Raw genomic sequence first — 20,325 nt, forward strand, 5'->3', positions numbered from 1 at the left:
ATCTGGATGCAGTCCTGTGCCATATGCTCTAGGATGACCCTGCTTGAGCAGGGAAGTTGGACCAGATGACCCTCTGTGGTCCCTTCCAACCTGACCCATTCTGTGATTCTGTGATATCCAAGATGCTGTTGACTTCTTAGAAGTCAACAACTTAGAGAAGGTAATTTGGTCACAGTCATAATGACAAAATAAAAACCAGTAAAATGGAGAGAAGAGGTGGAAATAGCAACAAGAATGGAAGGTTGTCTGTTTTGAATGCATTTGCTAGGTTATACTTGACCTTGAAAGCTCTAGTTAATAAAACACAAGATAGCATTTTTAATTTTAAACCTTAATGCTGTTTGTTATTGTAAAGTGATCTCAGTGTGAGAGCACAGAGTTTTAAACAGATTTGGTTTGTCTTTTTGGCATCTAACACAGCCTGCAGATCACAAGGCCTCTCAGAGCTTATGCCTTCAGGCTGACTTGAAACAACCATTGCCAGCAGTGCATGGTCCTGTTAGTGCCCAGTGCAGCTCCACGTGCTTCACGCTGCCCACCATGCCAACCTCACCTGAAGACAAGGGACGAGCACAAGAGGCACAGCACAACAGTTCTCCTCCAGCCAAAGTAAGCACTCTTACAAAGGTGTTTTCTGACTCCTGTTGGAAACCCGAGGGTGAAACCTCTTTGTGTATATCTAGGAGTTTATAAAACAAAATCTAATCATTGCTCTGAATTAGTGTGTTTTGCTTGGTTGATAAAGCTGTGAATGATCCTTCAGTTGATATTCTTAGAGTTCTTCAAATATTTTATAGCCTAAGGGGTGAGAACTCAAGTGGCTCAGGCAGTTGTTTATCATTTTGATCTGGAGGATTATAAATGGTTCAGAATGGACAGACATATATCAAAGCTGTCCAAAGATGTCCTTTCTGATGTGATTACAGAAAACTGGAACCTCTGAGAAAATAATTTAGGCTTGTACTTCACAGTAGTCTTGGAGCAACTAGTGTTGCTTTTACAGATATAGATGTTATGCAATTCATGAGGGCTTTTTGGTTTGTAGTCTTTCTCAGCAGTAGCTGAACATACATGGGAACTATGCAGAGAGCAGGTGGGTGCTCCCCAGACATATTCATCATTTTGCCTCTCTAATTTGTGGCATCTATATGTTTTTACATGCCTTGTTTGCAGATAAATTACAAAAATCAGTAAGAGATGGCTCTTCTCCCTTTTCAATAATCTATACGAAAGATAAAAAGTAATTTTATGTTTTAATAAACTGGGGTTGTTTGTGTTTTTTAATCATTATCTTAGCTCAGGTAAAGAACCTGTACTGATTAGAAAATCACAACTTATCCAAATCACCCAATTGCATGCAAACTGGTGTAAAGAAAGAGAGGATTTATAATCTGGCACATCCTCAGTTAAAAATGTATCACCATCATTGGGTTTGAGGACACTACATTCTACAGTTTAGATGAAAACATCCGCTGCTCTAACATTGCTGGAAAATATTGTGAGCAGTGAGCCCCACACTGATTTGTCATGCATTCCATCTAAACTGCACATTGTGCTGAGTGTTAGTTTCCTGGTTTAAGATAAACACCCCAGGTGGATGCAAGTTCATCAGACTATTAGCTGAGAGCATATATTAGCTCAAGAAGGTTTTGTTGGTTTTTTTTAACTCACCTATGTGAAAAGTCTTTTGTACAAAAGACTTGCTGGGTAAAACATACCCAAATAGGAAAAAAACTATGAAAAACCAGCAGACATCAGTGATTCCAGTCCTAAGTGTGCTTGTCAAAGGGGAGAAATGAAGATTTCTAGCCACATAATATAAAAAAAAGTTATTTTTAAATACATTTTACAGACCTTTTAGAGGTGGGTCTTAAATGAACTACGATTATGTGATAATTCATTAATCAGTTAACTGTGCAAAATGCCTCATTTTAGATACATGTTTATTGTTAGGCACAAAGTAGCACTGGAAGGATTTTAACCACACACTGCTCATAAGCCTTCTAAAGTTAAGGTTTGCCACTGGCCAACATTGTGAGGATTTGATCCTGTTCATACCTGTTGTCACTCTTGGGTCTTGCTGCAGACCAAATTCTGCAGTGTGACTATAAGTCACTAAAAGTAAAATGGTTTATTATTGTGAGATAAGGACTTGCAAGCCGGGAGAGGGCATCGGAAACAACTAACAACTGGTGGATTTGTTTTCTGCCATTCAACAAAACTTTCCAAGTCTGGAATCTCACCTTTTCCAAAGTGCTGTCTGGTATTTAACAATTTCCTCATTCTGTTTCAGGGGGTGCTTCCCCACCTTTTCCCTGCATGACCAAATGCACACAGATTCACAAAACAGTTCTGATGGAAAGCAAATGAACCTTATATCACATGTTGTTTCCTGCATGCTCCAAATACCTTTCATATGATGGGAAGACCTGGGTTATATGTCTCAAATTCATTTTGAGAAAACAAATACAGATAACCATTTCAGTATTTCTTGCAGCAGCCAGTGTTCACCATTCTGACTGATTCTAAACAAAAATCACCACAGCATTCCTCAGCTCTGTGTTCCTAAGGGAGGTGGATGTGAAATTCCCATTAACACAGGTGTAAGGGCACTGAGTCTAATTCAAAGAACTTTAACCTCTGATCTGAATTAAGAGCATGTATTTGAACCCTTAGTTCAACCTTAGTTTGTGTACTGTCTTGTTGCAGTAAGTATCGAACATTTTAGATTTTTTTTTATACAAAATAATTTTCCCTACCATAAATCATAGGACTTCATGGTCAGATGTAACTTTTAATCATTTCCAAATTTTATATTTAATTAGATTTATTTCACATAGAGTCATATAATATTATAATATGCTTTCACTGACACTTTTAAAAACTCATTTCAGGTTTTTAGTGTTAAAAATGTAATTTCTATAAATGTAATGCATACCTGCATCAAAGAAGATTACGTCCTTACCAGTTATGTTAAAATTCATGGTGGCCTATAAATCTCCCTACACTTTCTGGATTGGTTGTGAGCTGTCATCTTTCCCTCTTTTTAAATCAAAAATCCCTGTGTCTATTTCCAGCTTGCTCTCTATCTATCCTGATCACTATTTTACTGGCTCTTCTGACAGCTGAGGAAAAGTCTGTCTCAGATGTTCATAATGTTTTTCATACGCTGATTATTCCATCATTCAAACTCCCGCATTTCTTTTGTCTCTCATTATCCTTATTTAAATTTGTATTGTACATTTGTCAGACCACTGCATGTCATCTGTTTTGTTCTGAAGGTCGTGTCCAGTGTTTGCTTTGTTCTCCTGTTTCAACTAGATACAGCTACACTACCTTATTTGCTAAACTCCAAGCTGAGCACCTCATTTAAACATTTAAAATCAAGCTTATTTAAAATCCCATCTCACTCCAAAGACTGCTCTCTGAGACACATAACTTTTAGGTCTTTCACATAAGTCTCTGTTTTGGGCCAGATTTTTTCTGAAATTCCATCCAGACTTTTGATTAATATCTAAGAATATGATCAGGTGGCAGAGGATTTTCTTTTTTCTTTTTTTTTTCTGAATGCTTTAAAGACTTCAGGTGATATACAGTAAAGCTCTATCATCTGACTTTTCTGGCATAGTAGGTCTTTTAGCAGAGGGTATTTTTGTATTCCCCCCTCATTAATGTTCACGTCCATCCAAATCTGGCTGGATTATAAAGCTTTCAGAAACACGTTTTCTGCATGCTTAGTGAGGGTCTGGTAGAATTTAACAGCCAGAATGTCTGCAGGTCCTATCTCCACCCTCAGAATCCTGGTCCTCTTGGATATTCTGTTATGGACCGAACTGCATGTGCCACCCTCTCAGCCCTGCACACACCTCCCTGCAAGACTAGGTGGCACCTGGTCACCCCTGTGGAGCATGTGGAGCAGTTCCCACCTGAGCAATAGAGGTGGAGTCAGTTTTACCCTACATTTTTATGGGGGGAGGGACTGGGACAAAAAGGAGGCAAAGACTTGGGTAGCAGGGCAGCCACTGGCGAGGCAGCTGTTGGGAATAGCTGAAGAGCAGACTGGTCTGGAAGCTAAGAAGGAGAGCACAGTTAAAGGCACACAATGGGAGGGTGATGGAAAACTTGTGTGTCATCTCTGTGCAGTTGTACAGCTTTGTGAGACAGACTAAGCTTCCTGTTAAAGCTTCTCTTCCAAGACCTGCATAAAGCAGCCCGAGCGCTCTTCGGAGAACAACGATTCCTTTTGATTCGAGCCAACTGGCCCTGCAAAGAGAGTCATTCCCTCCCTCTTCCTGCCCCTCTCCTGCAGAATGTACAGTAGGTTTGGACAATAGAAGCCATGAGGTTTCACTTGTGTAGATGTTGAACTGCTACAGCTGCTGACCAAGATTAATATTTTCTACCTGACCTGAACTAGCCTTGGCTGCAGCTTCTTTCTTTTTCTTTTCCTTTTTCTTTTCCTTTTTTTTTTATTTTTTTTCTTTTCTTTTAATCTTTCTTTCTTTTTTTTTTTTTTTTTTGTTAATAAGCTGGTTTTAGAGTCCTAAAATGGACTTGAGTGACTTCAAGGCTGATGTTATGTCGTTCAAAAGCTTTTGCTTTTTGGCAGTCCTGAGATGTGTATAAACAATGTGCCTGTGTATTCAGCTGCTTTGCCCTACAGGCAGGGCAGTCACTGTCAAGTTTTGTCATTGGCAAAAGATATGATTACTTAGCAACATTTTCGAGAATATGACTAAATATTGCTTTCAAAGTATTGTCATCAAGTGTCAGTTGTGCACTTGAATCACATTTGCATTAGCATTCTAACATTTACAGTCCTACAAGGGTATTCTTCTAAAACTTAAATCTTCCTAGTGTTTTCTTGGCGTGTTTCCCATCTTGCTCTCCTGTGATTGACGAGGTGAACTTGCCAAGGAACTTCATGGGAGAATTATGAGTATAGAAGTGTAGAGCTGCATGACATGTTTTTGGTTTAGTTAAAAAAAAAATATGCTATTTACAATAGAATCAAGAATCCTAAATCATGTGTCCAAATGAAGGCATATTTCATTGCCTTTGAGAGGGAGAAGGGTTATGATGGGAAGTTTCCTCTCCAGCTGCTTATTGGTTTTAATCTGAATGTAATGCCTGGGGTGGACATAATCATTTTTTTACTACATATGGGAAATCCACAGGACTTTATTCCAACTCGAGGCACCTCCACTTGTGATATCTCACAGGAAACTGATTCCTTCTCTTCAAGTGATTGGCATCACTGTGCAGAAGGTGTGGAATTAAGTTCTTGGGGCAAAGGTCTCATGTTTTTTAGGCAGGCAAGCATACATTAATATTCAGTGCCAATTTCTTTTATCGCTTAAACAACATCATTTTATTAAATATTGCAGTTATATTTTTAAAAAATATTTTTCCAAGTAACATGAAGGAAAGCTACCTGCAATTCTTAGCAAAATGACATTAAAATTTTTTTCTGATCTTTTGGGTATCATATCTACACTTAATACTGCATTATTCAAGCTTTCATTACACTCTGGTACCATTTGGAGGGTTTATGTGCTCATGATAGCCCTGTTAGATAGACCTGCTTTTCACTCCTGCATTCAGCTCATAAATTCACTATAGTGCTGTACATTTACTTCAGTAGAAGAATGGTTTGCTGTGTGAAAAATCAGTGTGTCTGCCATTCTAAAGCTTTCTCATTAGTTCCATGCCTAGTGAATTTAGCTTGCATGCATTAAAACTTTTTAAAGGAAACAGATATTCCAGGTCTTCTTCATCTCTTTTTAGTAATTTAAGTATAGGCCTGTAATTCACATTTGTTTTATCTAGCTAGAGCTAATTCTCTCTTAGTTCAGTCATTTTCTCTTCTAGCCAAATTGAGCAATGCACATTATTTTTCACATAGAGCATCAACATACTGTGATTTGAATTTCTGTTTAACTACATTTTTGTATTTGTCACAAACCATGCAGGACACTAGGGCTGAAGGGACAACATGCAGCACACCTCCTTCTATTGTTCTTCCAGAGAATGCTGTTACACCAGATTCAGAAATTGATAAAAATCTGGTTAACAGGTACTGTATAATACATTACCCATCTATGCATAAATTGTACAGTTATTCCAGGTGCTGTGTTTCTAAAATACTGCTTTGAAATGTATATTGTATGAAAGTATTGTTACTATTTCTCCGTTTGTGATTTGCTTATACTGTCTTTGCATTTTAATGATAGTGTTTGGGATGCAGGGTGGGGGAACAGGAATATAATTGATACTAAAAGACCAGACTTGCATATAGTACTAAGCCTGCCAACCTGACTCATCGAGTTGGACAACTTAAATGTCTTGAATACAGATTTAATAATGTAATACAATGAGTTTTGAAGCAGATATTTGGGCCATTCACATGGATGGGACAAGAATACCACCTTGAGGTGAAGCATATGTGAAAGTAAGCTATTAAATGGAAATAATAATTCTGTTTGAAGTGGAAAACTTCAGTTTTAAGTTGAATTATTTCCACTCTTCTGATAAAGCATACTTCCTGACCTGGGATTTTTAATTTATTGACCTGCCATTAGACTTAAAATACAGGGGAAAAAAATGAATCAGAAAGTATTGATTATAAATCTATAATTTGCTTGTACTTCACCAAACTTCAAGATTATTTTAGAGTCAGAACTGCAATGCATCCCTTTAAAAGCAAAATTATTTGCCAGATCAGTATTTAAATTTCTGCAGTCCTTTGATACTCCCCTGGTTTGTGTGTGACTTTATAGGAGTGTCAGTGTGGGAGCCTGAGGAATTATTTCAGCCTTAAAACTTAGTTTAAGAAGCTGTAACAATTTACAGACACTAAATTTTTTTCACTATGTACCACATTTACATGAGTTTTAAGTCATGATGACGGTCTAAACAGATGTAGGATTTTTTCTGAGAAATCTAACTCACAGTGTAATAGGTTATTAGCAAATTTCAGAACTCCTTTGTGAGAGCAATTTCTACAATTTTCCTGCTTTCTGCAACTCCTCCATTTTCCAGTTGTTTGGAGATGAGAGGAACTACAATAAATGCTTTTTGTCTTCTTTTTTTTTTTTTTTTTTTTAACCAAAGTGCTTTCTTTTTAGTGTTAAATTTTTATAGATAATTAAGACTTTTTTTTAAAATTCTTCTCTCTAGGTCTCGTAGTCCTCATAGGAGACATTCTAACCGTGCCAATAGGAATTCAACAAGTTCATTGACTTCTGTTGGTAAGAAGAGATTACTCATTTAAGCTGGGATGCTTTCTCAGAAAATGTTACATGCAGTAAAGACCTAATTATGGAGTCTGACTGTACTGACTACAGTTTTTTCTTGTGCACACTATGTAATGTGTCCCTCACATGCACAGGGAATGCTGCTGGCATGTTGAATTTTGTAAGTGAATTGCATGCAGAGTGACTCAGGGAAACGTGTATTATTAGATTGCTGCATTAGCTTAACATTTTTAGAAGGCTGGAGATGTATGTGCTTTAAATTCTTGTTGAATAGAGACTACTATTCAGTAATAATGGGTTTTGTTGCTTTTGAACTTACTTGCTCAAGGAAGGTAGAAATTACCATGTCTTGCAAATCTTCTCTTTTGCTGGCAAAGTGTCATGGATAGGCCGTCTCTCAAAATTTTAACACACAAATCTTGGTTCAAACCAAAACAGATATTTCATTGAAAATAGGTTGCTTTAAGAATATTCACTCTGTGGGCATGATATTTGACAGCCTTGAAACTGATGTAAATTTAAGGAAATTAAAGCCAAAGCACCTCTCCCTTCCCCCCAAAAAATCAACTAAAACCCAATAAAGAAACAACCCCACACCCCACACCCCACAAAGCAAAAACACTTGAATTTTTGTTGCTTACTCATGTCCTTAGCTTTTCTGAAGACTCGTGGTTCTGTAATGGCTCTTGTCAAATTTTAAAATGTTTTTCTTATATTACCTGATGACTTTCCTCCTCCCCCCCATCCAAGCTGTTCTTTAGATGCTTGTAAAAGCCATTTATACCGACTCACACAGTTGCCTTTCCAACAGCTGGCTGCCTTCTTTGCTTCATGATAGCCTGGAGAATTGTAAAAATTGGTGCTCAAAGTTTTGTGTTTTCAAACAATCTGGAAGCCAGAAATTAATGGGTTCATTCTACAAATAATTAAAATTGTTTAGAAAACAATGCATTAACCTAAAGGCCTAAGTGTAAGGCAGTGACCTTCAGTTTGTGCTCCATGCACCCTCCTGGGTCACTTATCTAACATCAACATAAATGTGCATGAGGAAAAGCAATCTCTTACAACACCCTCTTTAACCCTTGGGTATTCTAATGGGTATTCTATTGGGAATTTTGCTTTGGAAAATTCTTGCAGGTCCACCATACGGTAGAGATTGATTTGCTTTTTGAAACAACTTTATAATTCTTGGGCTTTAACTACTCAGCTCCTGTCTGCAGCTTTGCCAGGTGCAGCTTTACTGTTGCTTCTGCATTTGTGGGGAAAGCTCTTCCGTCTGCATAGAATAAAATCTTTTTACTTCCAAACTCTGCACTTCAGTTATAGATTATTTCACTTCATTTCACTGTTTCTTAAAACTAGCGTGCATAAATCTTTGCCTGGTGAATTTGTGGGATCTTAGCCTTGAAAAACTGAACATACAAATTCCAGGAAAATACTCAATCTACAACAGAAATACCATGACTGTTAGTTGAGATGGATCTGATGCCACTTCTATTTAGAAATTAGAACAACTGTATTTGGGACACTGCTGAAAAAAGCAGTTTCACATATCAGAGCATCTTTGATCATAGGGATTTAATCTTAGTGGGTTATCTGTGCTTTGGAGGACTTGCTCTAAACTTGAGAATATAACATTAGAAATGAGCAGACGTTAATGTTTGTTAAATGCAAGCTCAAAGCTAAATTTATAGGTGTTACTCCAACATGCCCCAGTATATCTGGAAACTGGAGGTACAGCTCTAATTCTGATGTTTTCTGCACAGACAACAGTGGGCACGTGATTGACCTGGTAAATGATCAGCTACCAGATGTCAAAATATCAGAGGAAGACAAGAAGAAGAACCTTGAGTTACTAGAAGAGGCAAAGAAAGTGAGTGAGAGGTTTCTGATGCGCAGAGGCAGAAAGTCAAGGAGCAGCCTCCCGGAGTCACCCACGGGTAGGTGCAGATTCTGAAAACAGGATTGTATATTCTACTTCAGACAAGTGCTACTGTAATCCATACATTGCTACTGTTTACATACACTTTGTTCATTTGATGGTCAGAATCCCTCTGCCCCTCTCATGATTCCATATGAAACAGAAACGACCAATCTCTGTATTCAGATGTGTCAGTGGAAAACACTGTGAAGTTTTTAAGTGCCTGAATGTCACACTGCAAATACTGTAACAAGAAAGCACGAGGTATTTCTATTGAAATCTAAAAAAAACCGGCACAAATTATTGTTTGTGGGTATTTTCTTCCTAATGCTCCTATTGTACATTAAATGAAATTTTGATGATGCATGCTGCTGATAAAACATTACCCCAGACATAATTACAGACTCTTATTCTGAACATAGTCATAAACTAAGCTAAATGAACCAGATCATACTTTTAAAACAGCAGAATAAAATGTTTTGTTCTAGAATGTCAATTGAAATTATTTTTTTCCCCTTATATGAAGTGTTTGAAAACTGGAACAAAGTGTGCCATTTTACCATGAAATAGGACTTTCATTTAGCTTTGAAAAGCCAGTTCAAACAAAGTTTCATCTTAAAATTGGCTTGACAGTTTCTGGAGGGAACCCCCCCCCCCCAGCTACACTTACTAGAATTAAATTTTCTTTTTTTCCTAAATTCCACCTGAATCCCGTTTTATGCTACTTCTCTGCAGTGCATACAGTATCAGAAAACTGAGGAGAACAAGGATTCTCTGTATCAACAAAATAGTGTTAGTTTTTGGCAGGTATAAAAAACAAAACCTACTTAAAGTTCCTAACTTACTTAAAATTACTTGTCAGGTTCTGGAAAAACATATGACTGGTGACTATGATATTCATGCTTTAATCTTATCTGAATTCTAAAAATTCAGAAGCTACAAGCCTAGAAAGTAAAGTTACCTTTTTGGTTTTGTTTTTGTCTTTTTTCTAATGAAGCAGTTTCCCCTACTCTTAGTCCTAAAGTCTCACCAGTAGCATCTCGGAGCAACTCTCTCACTCTTCCAGTTCCATCAGGTAAAATGACCATAGAATAGGTAAGGGTGGAAAAGACCTCTAAGATCAACAAGTCCAACCATTTTCAGGTTCAAACTTTAATTTATAAAAGCTCACACACAAAAAAAAAATTAATATTTGTTGAGGAGAAGTCAAGAGTAGATTTAAGTCTCTACTCTTGAATATTATAAAGCCCATGAATGTATTTAAAATACAGTTTTACATATATATATTTAATTATATTTTTATTCCTGTGGTGCTGCAAGGTTACATGTTCTATTTTTTTAAACTATTCAATAATGAAGTTTTGAGAAGCTTTAATGATCTTTAGCTTACTATATTTTTGAATATTTTTTTCCTTCAAATTAGTTTTTTTGACCTTTAAATTTTTTCCTTTCTATATTATGGGGAACTGTGTACGTACGTGTTGCTAATGCTATAGAGGTAAAAACTTTGAGCAGAATATTAGGATGTGCCCTAATTATGTGTGTATCTTTCAGGGTCTGATGCATGCACAACCACTAGTATTGAGTCAGTATCTCCAGGGCAGGTAAGAGCTGAATAGTCTGGGCAGTAACCTGGTTTTTACAGTACTATATTAGTATGTACTGCCCTTTTAGTCCCCAGGGAAATGGGATGTTTGGAATACTGGTTTATATACAGCAAGATTGGATTATTGATATGTTTTTTCTGCAGAGCGAGGGGCTAATAAATGTTTACTCTGAAGACAAAAATCCATGAGGTAACAAGTGCTGAAAGATCATAGAGATCTGTTAAGTGTAGAAAATAGAAGATCCAATATAATTCTAATCTATGAAAAAAACTAATCCCTAAATTTATTTCATAAATAAATATGACAAGCCATGTAAAAATTAAGAAATTCAAAGTTCATCCATTAATATCTATATCTAACATTTGCAGCATAGGTGTGAAAGATAACCCTGTAAAGCAATTCTTTCTTCCCTTTTTTTGCTAGAATAACAGAACTGTGAAAGAGGATGACAGGCAAACTGCAGAGGTAAGTGTTTCATGTTAAGAGGTGAACAAAGTCTGCTGGCTGTGTCTTAACACATATGACTTGTTTCTGTGACTAAAAACGCTGAAAAACTGTTCAGTGAGTGAAAAGAAAATTATACTGCTCTAGGAAATTGTGAAGCACGTGCAAATGTGGTGGAGGACAGTGAGCCTGCAGCTGATCTTTACATCCTATCATGCACCCTACACTAGCTCAATTAAAATCAATACACTAAATGATTTTAAAGTAAAGCAAAAATATCTACCAGAGCCACTTTGGTGTATGCCAGTGTTTCAGACAGACATCCTCTTCCAGACCCCTTTGGTTCAGTGGAAGAGGTTACTGAACCTTGTGTTCCTTACCACTGGTGGGACGTTACTGCTCCACACAACTATCAGTGGAGAAGTTTATGTGAATGTTTCCTAATTTGTTTTAGGTGATATTGATTAAAGAGGTTTCTCTGTGTGTGGAATGGGCCACACTTACAAAACCCTCTATGGCAGCAGAGTTTTGGAGTAGGAATTATAAAGGAGAAGCAACATATCTAAGGCAGAGCCCATGGTCAGATTGTATGTTGGTGGCCTTAAATTGCTGACACAGGTACCCTTAGACAAAATACAGATTCTGTACCAAAGGAGCCAAGGTATAGGCAAAAATTCTTCTCCTGTAGAGATTGCAACCAAATTATCATGTGTGGTAGTGCACACAAAGAAAGAAGAGAGAAATTACAATATGTGCTTTAACTTAGTGTACAGGCCCGTGGGGTTTTGTTCCCTTGGGAGGTGAGGGTCTAACAGAAAAGAGACAAAGGAAAGTAACAGTGCTGTAAGATACAGGGTTAAAGGTATGTGTTCAGACAAACCTTACCTTAAAATGATGAGGAACTTGGCTGTGTGAGCATTGCTGTAATGGACTCTGGAATGGGAGAGGTTAACTCAGAAGTTCAGAGAGGAGATTCCCAATTCAGTATTCTTTAAGTGCCTTTTAAAAATTATTTCTTTTGTCAACAGCACATGTTTAAAAGCAAATGTCACTGAAAAGGAAATGGCTTTTTACAGTGAAAATCTGTCCTTGGGCAGGAGAACAGAGGAATCTGGATTTGTTTCTTTGTTTTATGTGTGTCACTCTACTTTCAGAATGCTGCAAAAGGATTAATTGATCGAAGGCAGAATGATCAAAGAAAGATTTCTCAGGGAAGGTTGGTTCCTCGTTCTGCTGGTTTTGAAAACTCCAAAGAGAAGCTATCTGACCAAAAAGAAAACTTTGATCCACGTAAACATATGGATACTTTACCTAAATGCTCCCCTTCAGGTGGTGATGGTGGCAGAATGTCTCTTAATACTTGCGTGAATGTTTGTGAAAATGAACTTGGAAAATCATTCCTCAAGAAAGGAAAAGAAAATGATGTTCCTTTAAGAACCCATCTACCAGGACCAGGGATAGGAAATATGGACTCAAAGCTAAAAATGCCTGTTCCAGAAATGAGGGACCATAAAGTTTCATGTAAACCAGAATTTAAACTGTGTGGACTGCGTCCTCCTCTGCTACGGGCTGTGTCATGGGACAGCTTGGAGCCTGGGCAGAAAGAGAAAACACCTTCAAAATTACCATCTGAGGAAGATAAAAGTTTTGCTGGTAATAAACCCAGCAATCAGTTAAAAGCATTCAAAGACCTTCAAATCCAAGTTCAACCAGTTCGAATGCAGAAGTTGACAAAGCTCAGAGAGGTGAGTCCTAACCACTTGTATCCTGTTTTAAAGTTGTTTTCATATCTTGCTAAACTTCCAACCTGCTTAGCATTATTTTTATCATTGCAAGATACATACAGTGATATAGTAGGAAACAGTTTCAGCAAAATCAATACAGAATTGTATCATGTTTTTTCTTTGCAACTTTAGTAAATTGTAACCTGTAAGTAATTCCGTGGAATTATTATATTCAACATGCATCAAGTGCTCTGTGGTATCTTCAATATGCATGTATGCATGTGCATGTGCTCTGGCACATTGTCATACTGGTGTCAAGAATGTACTAATTGCTTTCATTCTGAGAGAAAGGTGAGTCTAAAACACAGTATAGCTCATTTTTGCATCATTTACATGACCTATAAACAGAAAGCAACTAATTAACAATCATTTTGTTTGTAAAATGTACATGGGACTAAATTGATCTAATTTGATTTCTGAAGAGAATTTTAGACCTGAAGTTCCTTCCTCAGGACGTAGCAACATTCTCTTTAAAAGAGTCACTTGTGCTTTTTTACTTCTTTTGCTTCCCCATGATAAGCTTTTTCTGCTTCTTAAGAATTGTCCTCAGATCCACAGGCTCTCACAATATAGTGACTAACTGTTTCATTTCTGTATGAGTGGGCTGAGACTTCTGCATAAACAGAAATCTGTTACTGAAGTTTGGAGTTACTGTACTCTTGTATAAGGGCTTACAAGCCTTTGTGTATTATATATTGTTTGTAAACTTTATTAGGATTTAAAATTCACTTTTACCTTGTTCAGCTGAGTGTCTTTGAGTCCTGTGTTGGTTGGTATTCTCCCTTCTGAAGGCAGTAGTCCTGTTATTCAGGAATATCAGCCTTTGCAATAACATTACAATTGCAGGTCTGAGGGGACAGTAAATGGTTTTGGTATGATTATTTGCTTATTGAACATTCTCAGAAAATGTCTCAACGTGTCCAGAGCTGTAAAACTGGGCATCTCTGAGAGCAAGGGCAGGTAGAGAATGTCCAGACTCACAGTTCCTAATTCTAACATGGTGCAAATATGTCAGAATCCAGAAGAATAGACTTGGACGCTGTGGTATCTATAAACTAATTGTTAAATAATTGTCTAAATAATTAGTAAAAGTTAATAATTAAACCCTAAGAAAAAAGGCAGTAATGTCATGAAATGATAAACCACCATAAGAAAGCAACTACCATGTCTCTATTACAGGAATGACCTTTGAAAGAAAAAAAAAAGTAGTAGTAGGTACTTTCCTGAACAGCTTAATAAGAATATTTTCTTTGATCCCCAGTAGTCAATGTTTTAAGATGAACAGAGGGCTGACAGGCGAGGACCTCAAATTCTGCCCTTTGGTTAATTCATTCTCATTGTATTGGGAATGGCAGCTCAGCTACTCAACTTTTCTTGTTTATATAACACACATAGTCTTAGTGTACATGTACTGTAAGTTTTGATTATAGAGACACTTGAACAATATAATGATGGAAGAAAGTCTTCACTGTGAGGGTGGTGAGGCACTGGAACAGGTTGCCCAGAGAAGCTGAGGATGCTCCATTCCTGGAAGTGCTCAAGAACAGGTTGGATGGGGCTTTGAGCAACTTGGCCCAGTGGAAGATGTCCCTGGTCAGGGCAGGGGGTTTTGATCTCAATGATTTTTAAGATCCCTTCCAAACCAAACCATTCTATGAGTCTAAGATTCTCTAGTTCTGAGTGGCCTAGAAGTTGCTAAGCACAAATAACAGAATTAAAAAATTAATACAACACAATATGTAATTCCAGTTAGGTGAGCTTCAAACTTTGCTTCCAGTAGGAATTGTCTACTCACAAACAAAACCAGATGTTTGTGAATTTTAAAAAATATGTGAGAATATGAAAGAGACAATAAAAGGAGAAATAATACAACAAGGTTTAATTCTGGAGAGCTTTTTTCCCTACCTGTAAGGAGTAGGGGCAGAATACAGTGACAGTGAAGCATCAACTTGCAGCTGTAGCATCCCCAAGCTCTGGTCTTAATCAAGTCAAAGTGGCCAAGTCTCATATATATGATTTTCTGAATTTTCTGTTTTCTGGGATGCTTAGTAGTTAATGGAGCTATGTCCAAAATTGCTTTTTTCACTCCCAATTACTAAAACTCTCTTTTTCAAAACTCTGTGTTTCTATTTGAGTAAGGGGCACATTTTGCAAATCTCTGTTTGCATGACCAGGATTTTTTCTAAATAATGCCTGCATGAAATGTGAAATACGTAATAATTTAAAGTGTGTGTGAATGTCTGTGTATCTGTGCTATGTAGCACCTGACTATAAGTTAATATAGTTAATCTGCATTATGTTTATTAACTAAAGTAAATGTTATATTCACTGTTCACATGGAAGGGATATTTAAACTGAGATTTCTAGTTCAGTTACTTAGATATGTTACTATTTTTCTTAACAGGAGCATATTTTGATGAGAAATCAAAATTTAGTTGGACTTAAACTTCCTGAACTTAGTGAAGCAGCTGAACAGGAAAAAGGTGCAGTATCATAAAAGCTGAAAGGAGTATTTGTTATACACTGATTCTTATAATTAACTGTTGGGGGGGTGGGAGGAAAAGTCTTTTTGTTCAGTTGCAACAGTAGTTGAAGCAGTCACGGAGAAAGGTAATAAATGGTGATTAAGAGAGACCAATAATGGAACTACCTGAATTTCTTGATGACCTGAGCCAAGAAGATGTTGTAGGTATTATTACAACCAAGTGAAAAGATGCACATGTGGAACTGAGTCTATTTTGGGCATAATAGCTGGAGGACTGCCTTGAGTTTCAGTGACTTTCTGTAAAAACTCTTCAGCAGTGATGGATTGAATGAATGTGACCCCTGCAATATATTGTGGTCAGAAGGGTGAATTTAATCCTTGGGAGTATAAACAGGAGATGGAATGCTTTATTCCTGCTTTTTTATTTTGGTATACGTGTGGCAAGCATTGAAATGGCATTTTCACTTCTGGTACACATTTCTGTGTCAATGTTATTAGAAAGAGTAAGGCCACAGAAGAGTCATAAATGTGATTGAAGGACTGGAAAAATTTGCCTTGCCTAAGGGGGATTTTTTAAGCTCAATTTCTATGATATTTAAGGAAAAATAAAGGAAATGGGTTTTTGAGGAAAAGGCTTAAAACTCTACATAAATGAGGAAAAAGAAATCCGGCACCAAATGTTTTTTTCCAAACTAATACAAGCACAAGAGATTTGATGCATCTAAAAAGATTCAGGATAAAAACAAAGAGCAAAGATATAAACCTGAGGACAATTCAACATGTGGAAGAATTAAATAGCAATAGTGCTGAGCTATCAAATGAAAATATTTGCACCAAAACTGTGTATTTGTTTGAAAGTAGTAAAGTCAGGTCTTGTTCAGAGTGCTTTTAAGGCCACATTAACTGAAACTGATTGTCCAAAATCTGATCCAGAGACAATCTCAATTTTTCTTAATGCTGTTCATTCTGCTCATTCTTAGATCTGCTTTGGGACTATTTCATAAGGCCTTAAGTTTCTGTTACACTGAGAGATGGTTGAGGCATTTCATGTTACCTCTGGAAAGAGGCTCATCTTCAATCCAAATGAAACAAGATTAAAAGACACTTCTTCTCCTCTATATTTAGTGATTATAGCTTGGGATTCTTAGAGGTGATAATATTATTCCTGTCACTCTGCTAATATGTAATTTCCTGAAAATTATTTAGCAGGCTCTGTTTGAAAATGTAAAATAGTTGCCGTTTTACCAGCCCGTTGGATAATTTTTTCAGGTTTGAAGGTTGTGAGCAAAACATTATGAAAAGCTAAGCATTATTTTATCCAGCTTTCCAGCCAAGATCTCATGAGCATCACAAGTTTTTTTAGAGTCCAGTAACTTATCTAAATGATAGCCAGAACATTAAGGGTCAACTCTTTGTCCTCAGTGGGGAAAACAAGTGAGGGGTCAAATCCTGAGTTCATTTTTTAAGGAGACTTCCTTACATCGTCATAAAAGCCACCTTATGCTTTTTAGCTGGAGTAGTAATTCTACTTAAAGAGTAGGAAATAGCCAGATACTTTATTATTACTGTTATTAATCCAATATACTCTCTCCATGATGTTTTCTGTCAATAATGAGTTATTGTGATCATCTGAGTAAACACAACTTTGCATCTCCAGAAGTTTAGATAAGTGCAATATAAATTTAATTTATTTAATTATTATTATAATTATTTTATAATTATTATTTAATTATTATCTGGAGACATTGTGGAGTCAGGCTGCATTTCATGGGGAAACACATGATTTAAGACAATACTGGAGTTTTTTAATATAAAGGAAATGCATGTAACTAAAATGTAGCTAGAAAGAATCTCCCATTTTGCTCTGACTTCCATGTTAATGCTCTCCACATTTATAAAATGTGAGCTTTTTCACACTGTTTGTTTTGCAAGTCCCAGAATCTTTCTGTTACACCTGATGAAAAGTAAAGATGTACAAAGTACCTTCCCAAGTCTGAGATTCAGACTGGGGAACCTGCCTTTCCTACAGGAAGGTCCTTCAGTAAATTCTGACAAGATAGGAGGAGAGAAGGGAATCATTATATATGAAATCAAATAAAATTAAAATACAAAAGCTAAGTAATATGAATTTAAAAAAAAAAAGTTTGAGCCATATCTTGGTCCTCATGAAAGGGATAGAAGTAGAGAAAGTAAGGATAACCTTTATGTCTTGTTTCAATGAACATGCAATGAAACAAGTACATGTTGTAATTCATTACCATAAATGGTGCACAAAATCTCTAGTATAGTACATTACACTAGACTTTATCTTGGTAGGTGGCATTTAAAGCCTCAGAAAATGACAGTATTCTCCTAGAAAATCTCATGTGAAATATTCCAGAAATGATGTAAAGCATGAATGCAAAACATTAGGTTAGAAGTTCAAGCACTGAATCTGCATTCAGTTTGAACTCTAGGAAGAATACTAATACAAAAAATTATTTTTCAGTGCATTAGAGACTGTCAAAGCACATATTACTTCAGTTTTTCAATGACGATTTTGCAGATTACTTTTGTTGTCACTGCTCAAGAGGAAGACAGGGAATCTTTAGCAGTAAAGGAGGGATGAGTGATGTATCACCACATGCAATAGAGGCAGTAACATTCTGCATGAAGGGATGGACCTTTACTTTTTGTTCACTTTTTTCCCAGTGGAGTTGGGTGGAAGCCTCACCGATTTTAAAAAGGACACAGTTAAGCTAAGAGGTCCTATGTGCCTCTGAGATGCTGACTTTTAATAGTTAATGCATGGCTTTTCAAATAACACAATTTTTTTTTTTAAATCTGAAAATGTCTTCAGGCCCTTCACCTCTCCCTTCCCCCACTGAAGAGGAAGAGCCAAAGAATAGCTCTGATGTCATGCCCAGCATTCCCGATGTACTGCTGCGAAAACTCCGAGTGCACAAATCACTTCCAGGAAGGTAAAAGCTCATTAGAAGCAGAAAGATCATCCGGGAGAAGGAACACTGATGGGTTCCAGTGAACTCCCTTTATGGAGTTCCATTCATAGAGGTCCATACAAGTAGATAAATCTCTGCATCTTAAAATGGGCAACACGGATTTTCTGAAAAATTTTGAAGAGTGCACCGACTTCCAGTAACCAGCCAACTTTTAAAATCAGTTTGTAAACTCTACATAAAAAGTCTGAAACCTAAATTTCGTGTTACAAGTAGATGTTAATACGGATTTTTCCACTCCTGGCTTCCAGGATTGCTGCTGCAGATACAAATTGTTGAAAGCATTAGTGTTTCTCTCCCCCAGAAAAATAATCAGGGCAGATAATGCTTACCCATGGTAGAATTAGGGCAGGTAACAATTCTGCAATTTTTCTGCAGGTGACAATTTTTCAGGGAAATTGAGTTTATTTTGCAAATGTAGTTGAAGGACTCACTTTCAAATTCACTTATCTGAGCTTTGCAAGACATTAAAACAATTCCAAACATATTTGGCCAAAACTAATTCCTACATTCACCCAAGTTTTTTTGTTCCAAAAGCATCAGAGGCCTTCAGTCATTTGAAGCAATCAATAAGTGTCCTCTGTGCCAATGAAATAAATATTTAATATTTGTCATGAAGGAACTGTTATATACAATATTTTATAGAAATGAATGCATGAGGTGAAGAAGTTCAGAGAGAGCACTGCTTGATTGTAATCACTACTGAAATGTAGTGGAAAACTCATAAACCTCAAACATATGTTATGTTGTTCTTTTCAATCAAATATTAGAATAGCTTTGATTTTAGAGACAAAACACATTAAAACGTGATTTGTTTGCTTTTATTTCTAGCTCCCCTCCACTTACTGAAAAAGAAGTTGAGGTAAGTATGTTCCTAAACTAATTATTTTGGGCATATGCTTCAATTTTAAATGGTTACTGTAAGTCTAAGGGTGGTTATTAGAGCAAGGTAATGGGATGATTCTTTTTCCCAAAAAAATATTTCTCAGAAAAAACCATTTTGACCTCAATCAACATAACGACTTTGTGAAAGAAGAGCAACATGAACTGTAAAAAGACAGAGTAGAAATAAGCAAAACATTTGTATGTGCATTTTTCATAATAAAATAGGCATTGATTTTGGAAATTATTATAATATATACCTAAAGCAGTGAAAAAATTGAGATTAAATGGAAGCAGAAACTAAACAAGTTAAATTGTATTTTTATTGGGCAATAGGAGCTTTGGGGCAGGTTTTAATAATATCTTGCTGTTAGTTTATATAGTTTTTACTTTCTCAGTTCAAGCCAATAATTTTGTTTGCAGGTTGCTCTTTATCTTGCAGGCTTTGTTTCTTTTTGTCTTTTTCACATACCAGTCAAGAAAATGGTCTTTATTTACATAGATACATGGAACTATTGGTGCCTTGTGCTTTGCAAAGGATTAATCCTAAGGAATAACGTGTCTGGTGAAGAAAGAAACAATCTTTAAAAGCAGGGTGCAAGAGAATAAAAACGTTAGCACTTAATCTTTCGCTGGCTTCAGTGGTAGGTGTTTATCCCTTAGGTAAAACAATGCTAATGCTGAGCTCATCTCTGGACTTCCTCTGCACAGACTATCTGTTTAAAAACCTTGGGGACCCTTGGAGGAAGTCCAGCTAGAAAACAGATCCATTGTGATTCTGGTGCTTCTGGTAGGCTACTTCCTTCATTGTGTCTCTGCTCTACTGAGCTCCCAGAAAAACATTCAGGAAAAGAATTTAGTGGAAGTAAATAGAAGTGATTTTTGAAACAAAATAATTTTCAAAAATATCTTCAGTTTTCCGTTTCAATACTTATTTAAGCACTGAATCT

The 20,325-nt window shown here is 36.6% G+C and overlaps 1 protein-coding gene across 15 annotated transcripts in view; it reads left to right on the forward strand.

Annotated features, from left to right (window-relative positions):
- The window catches only part of MRVI1 (murine retrovirus integration site 1 homolog), a 101,844-nt gene that overhangs the window by 69,969 nt on the left and 11,550 nt on the right, over positions 1-20,325 (forward strand). For 12 of the 15 annotated variants that reach the window (XM_032691489.1, XM_032691492.1, XM_032691495.1 and 9 more), the window contains 11 exons: positions 421-609; positions 5,973-6,076; positions 7,180-7,250; positions 9,023-9,196; positions 10,175-10,252; positions 10,732-10,781; positions 11,208-11,249; positions 12,383-12,973; positions 15,417-15,495; positions 18,337-18,457; positions 19,325-19,355. In XM_032691489.1, coding sequence (XP_032547380.1) covers positions 541-609; positions 5,973-6,076; positions 7,180-7,250; positions 9,023-9,196; positions 10,175-10,252; positions 10,732-10,781; positions 11,208-11,249; positions 12,383-12,973; positions 15,417-15,495; positions 18,337-18,457; positions 19,325-19,355 — 1,410 coding nt within the window. In that variant the 5' untranslated portion in view covers positions 421-540. The remainder of the gene's footprint in view (positions 1-420; positions 610-5,972; positions 6,077-7,179; positions 7,251-9,022; positions 9,197-10,174; positions 10,253-10,731; positions 10,782-11,207; positions 11,250-12,382; positions 12,974-15,416; positions 15,496-18,336; positions 18,458-19,324; positions 19,356-20,325) is intronic. The other 3 variants (XM_032691500.1, XM_032691503.1, XM_032691504.1) reach the window with 3 other exon arrangements.

Source organism: Chiroxiphia lanceolata, chromosome 6, assembly GCF_009829145.1.
Source record: "Chiroxiphia lanceolata isolate bChiLan1 chromosome 6, bChiLan1.pri, whole genome shotgun sequence".
NCBI classification, from domain to species: Eukaryota; Metazoa; Chordata; class Aves; order Passeriformes; family Pipridae; genus Chiroxiphia; species Chiroxiphia lanceolata.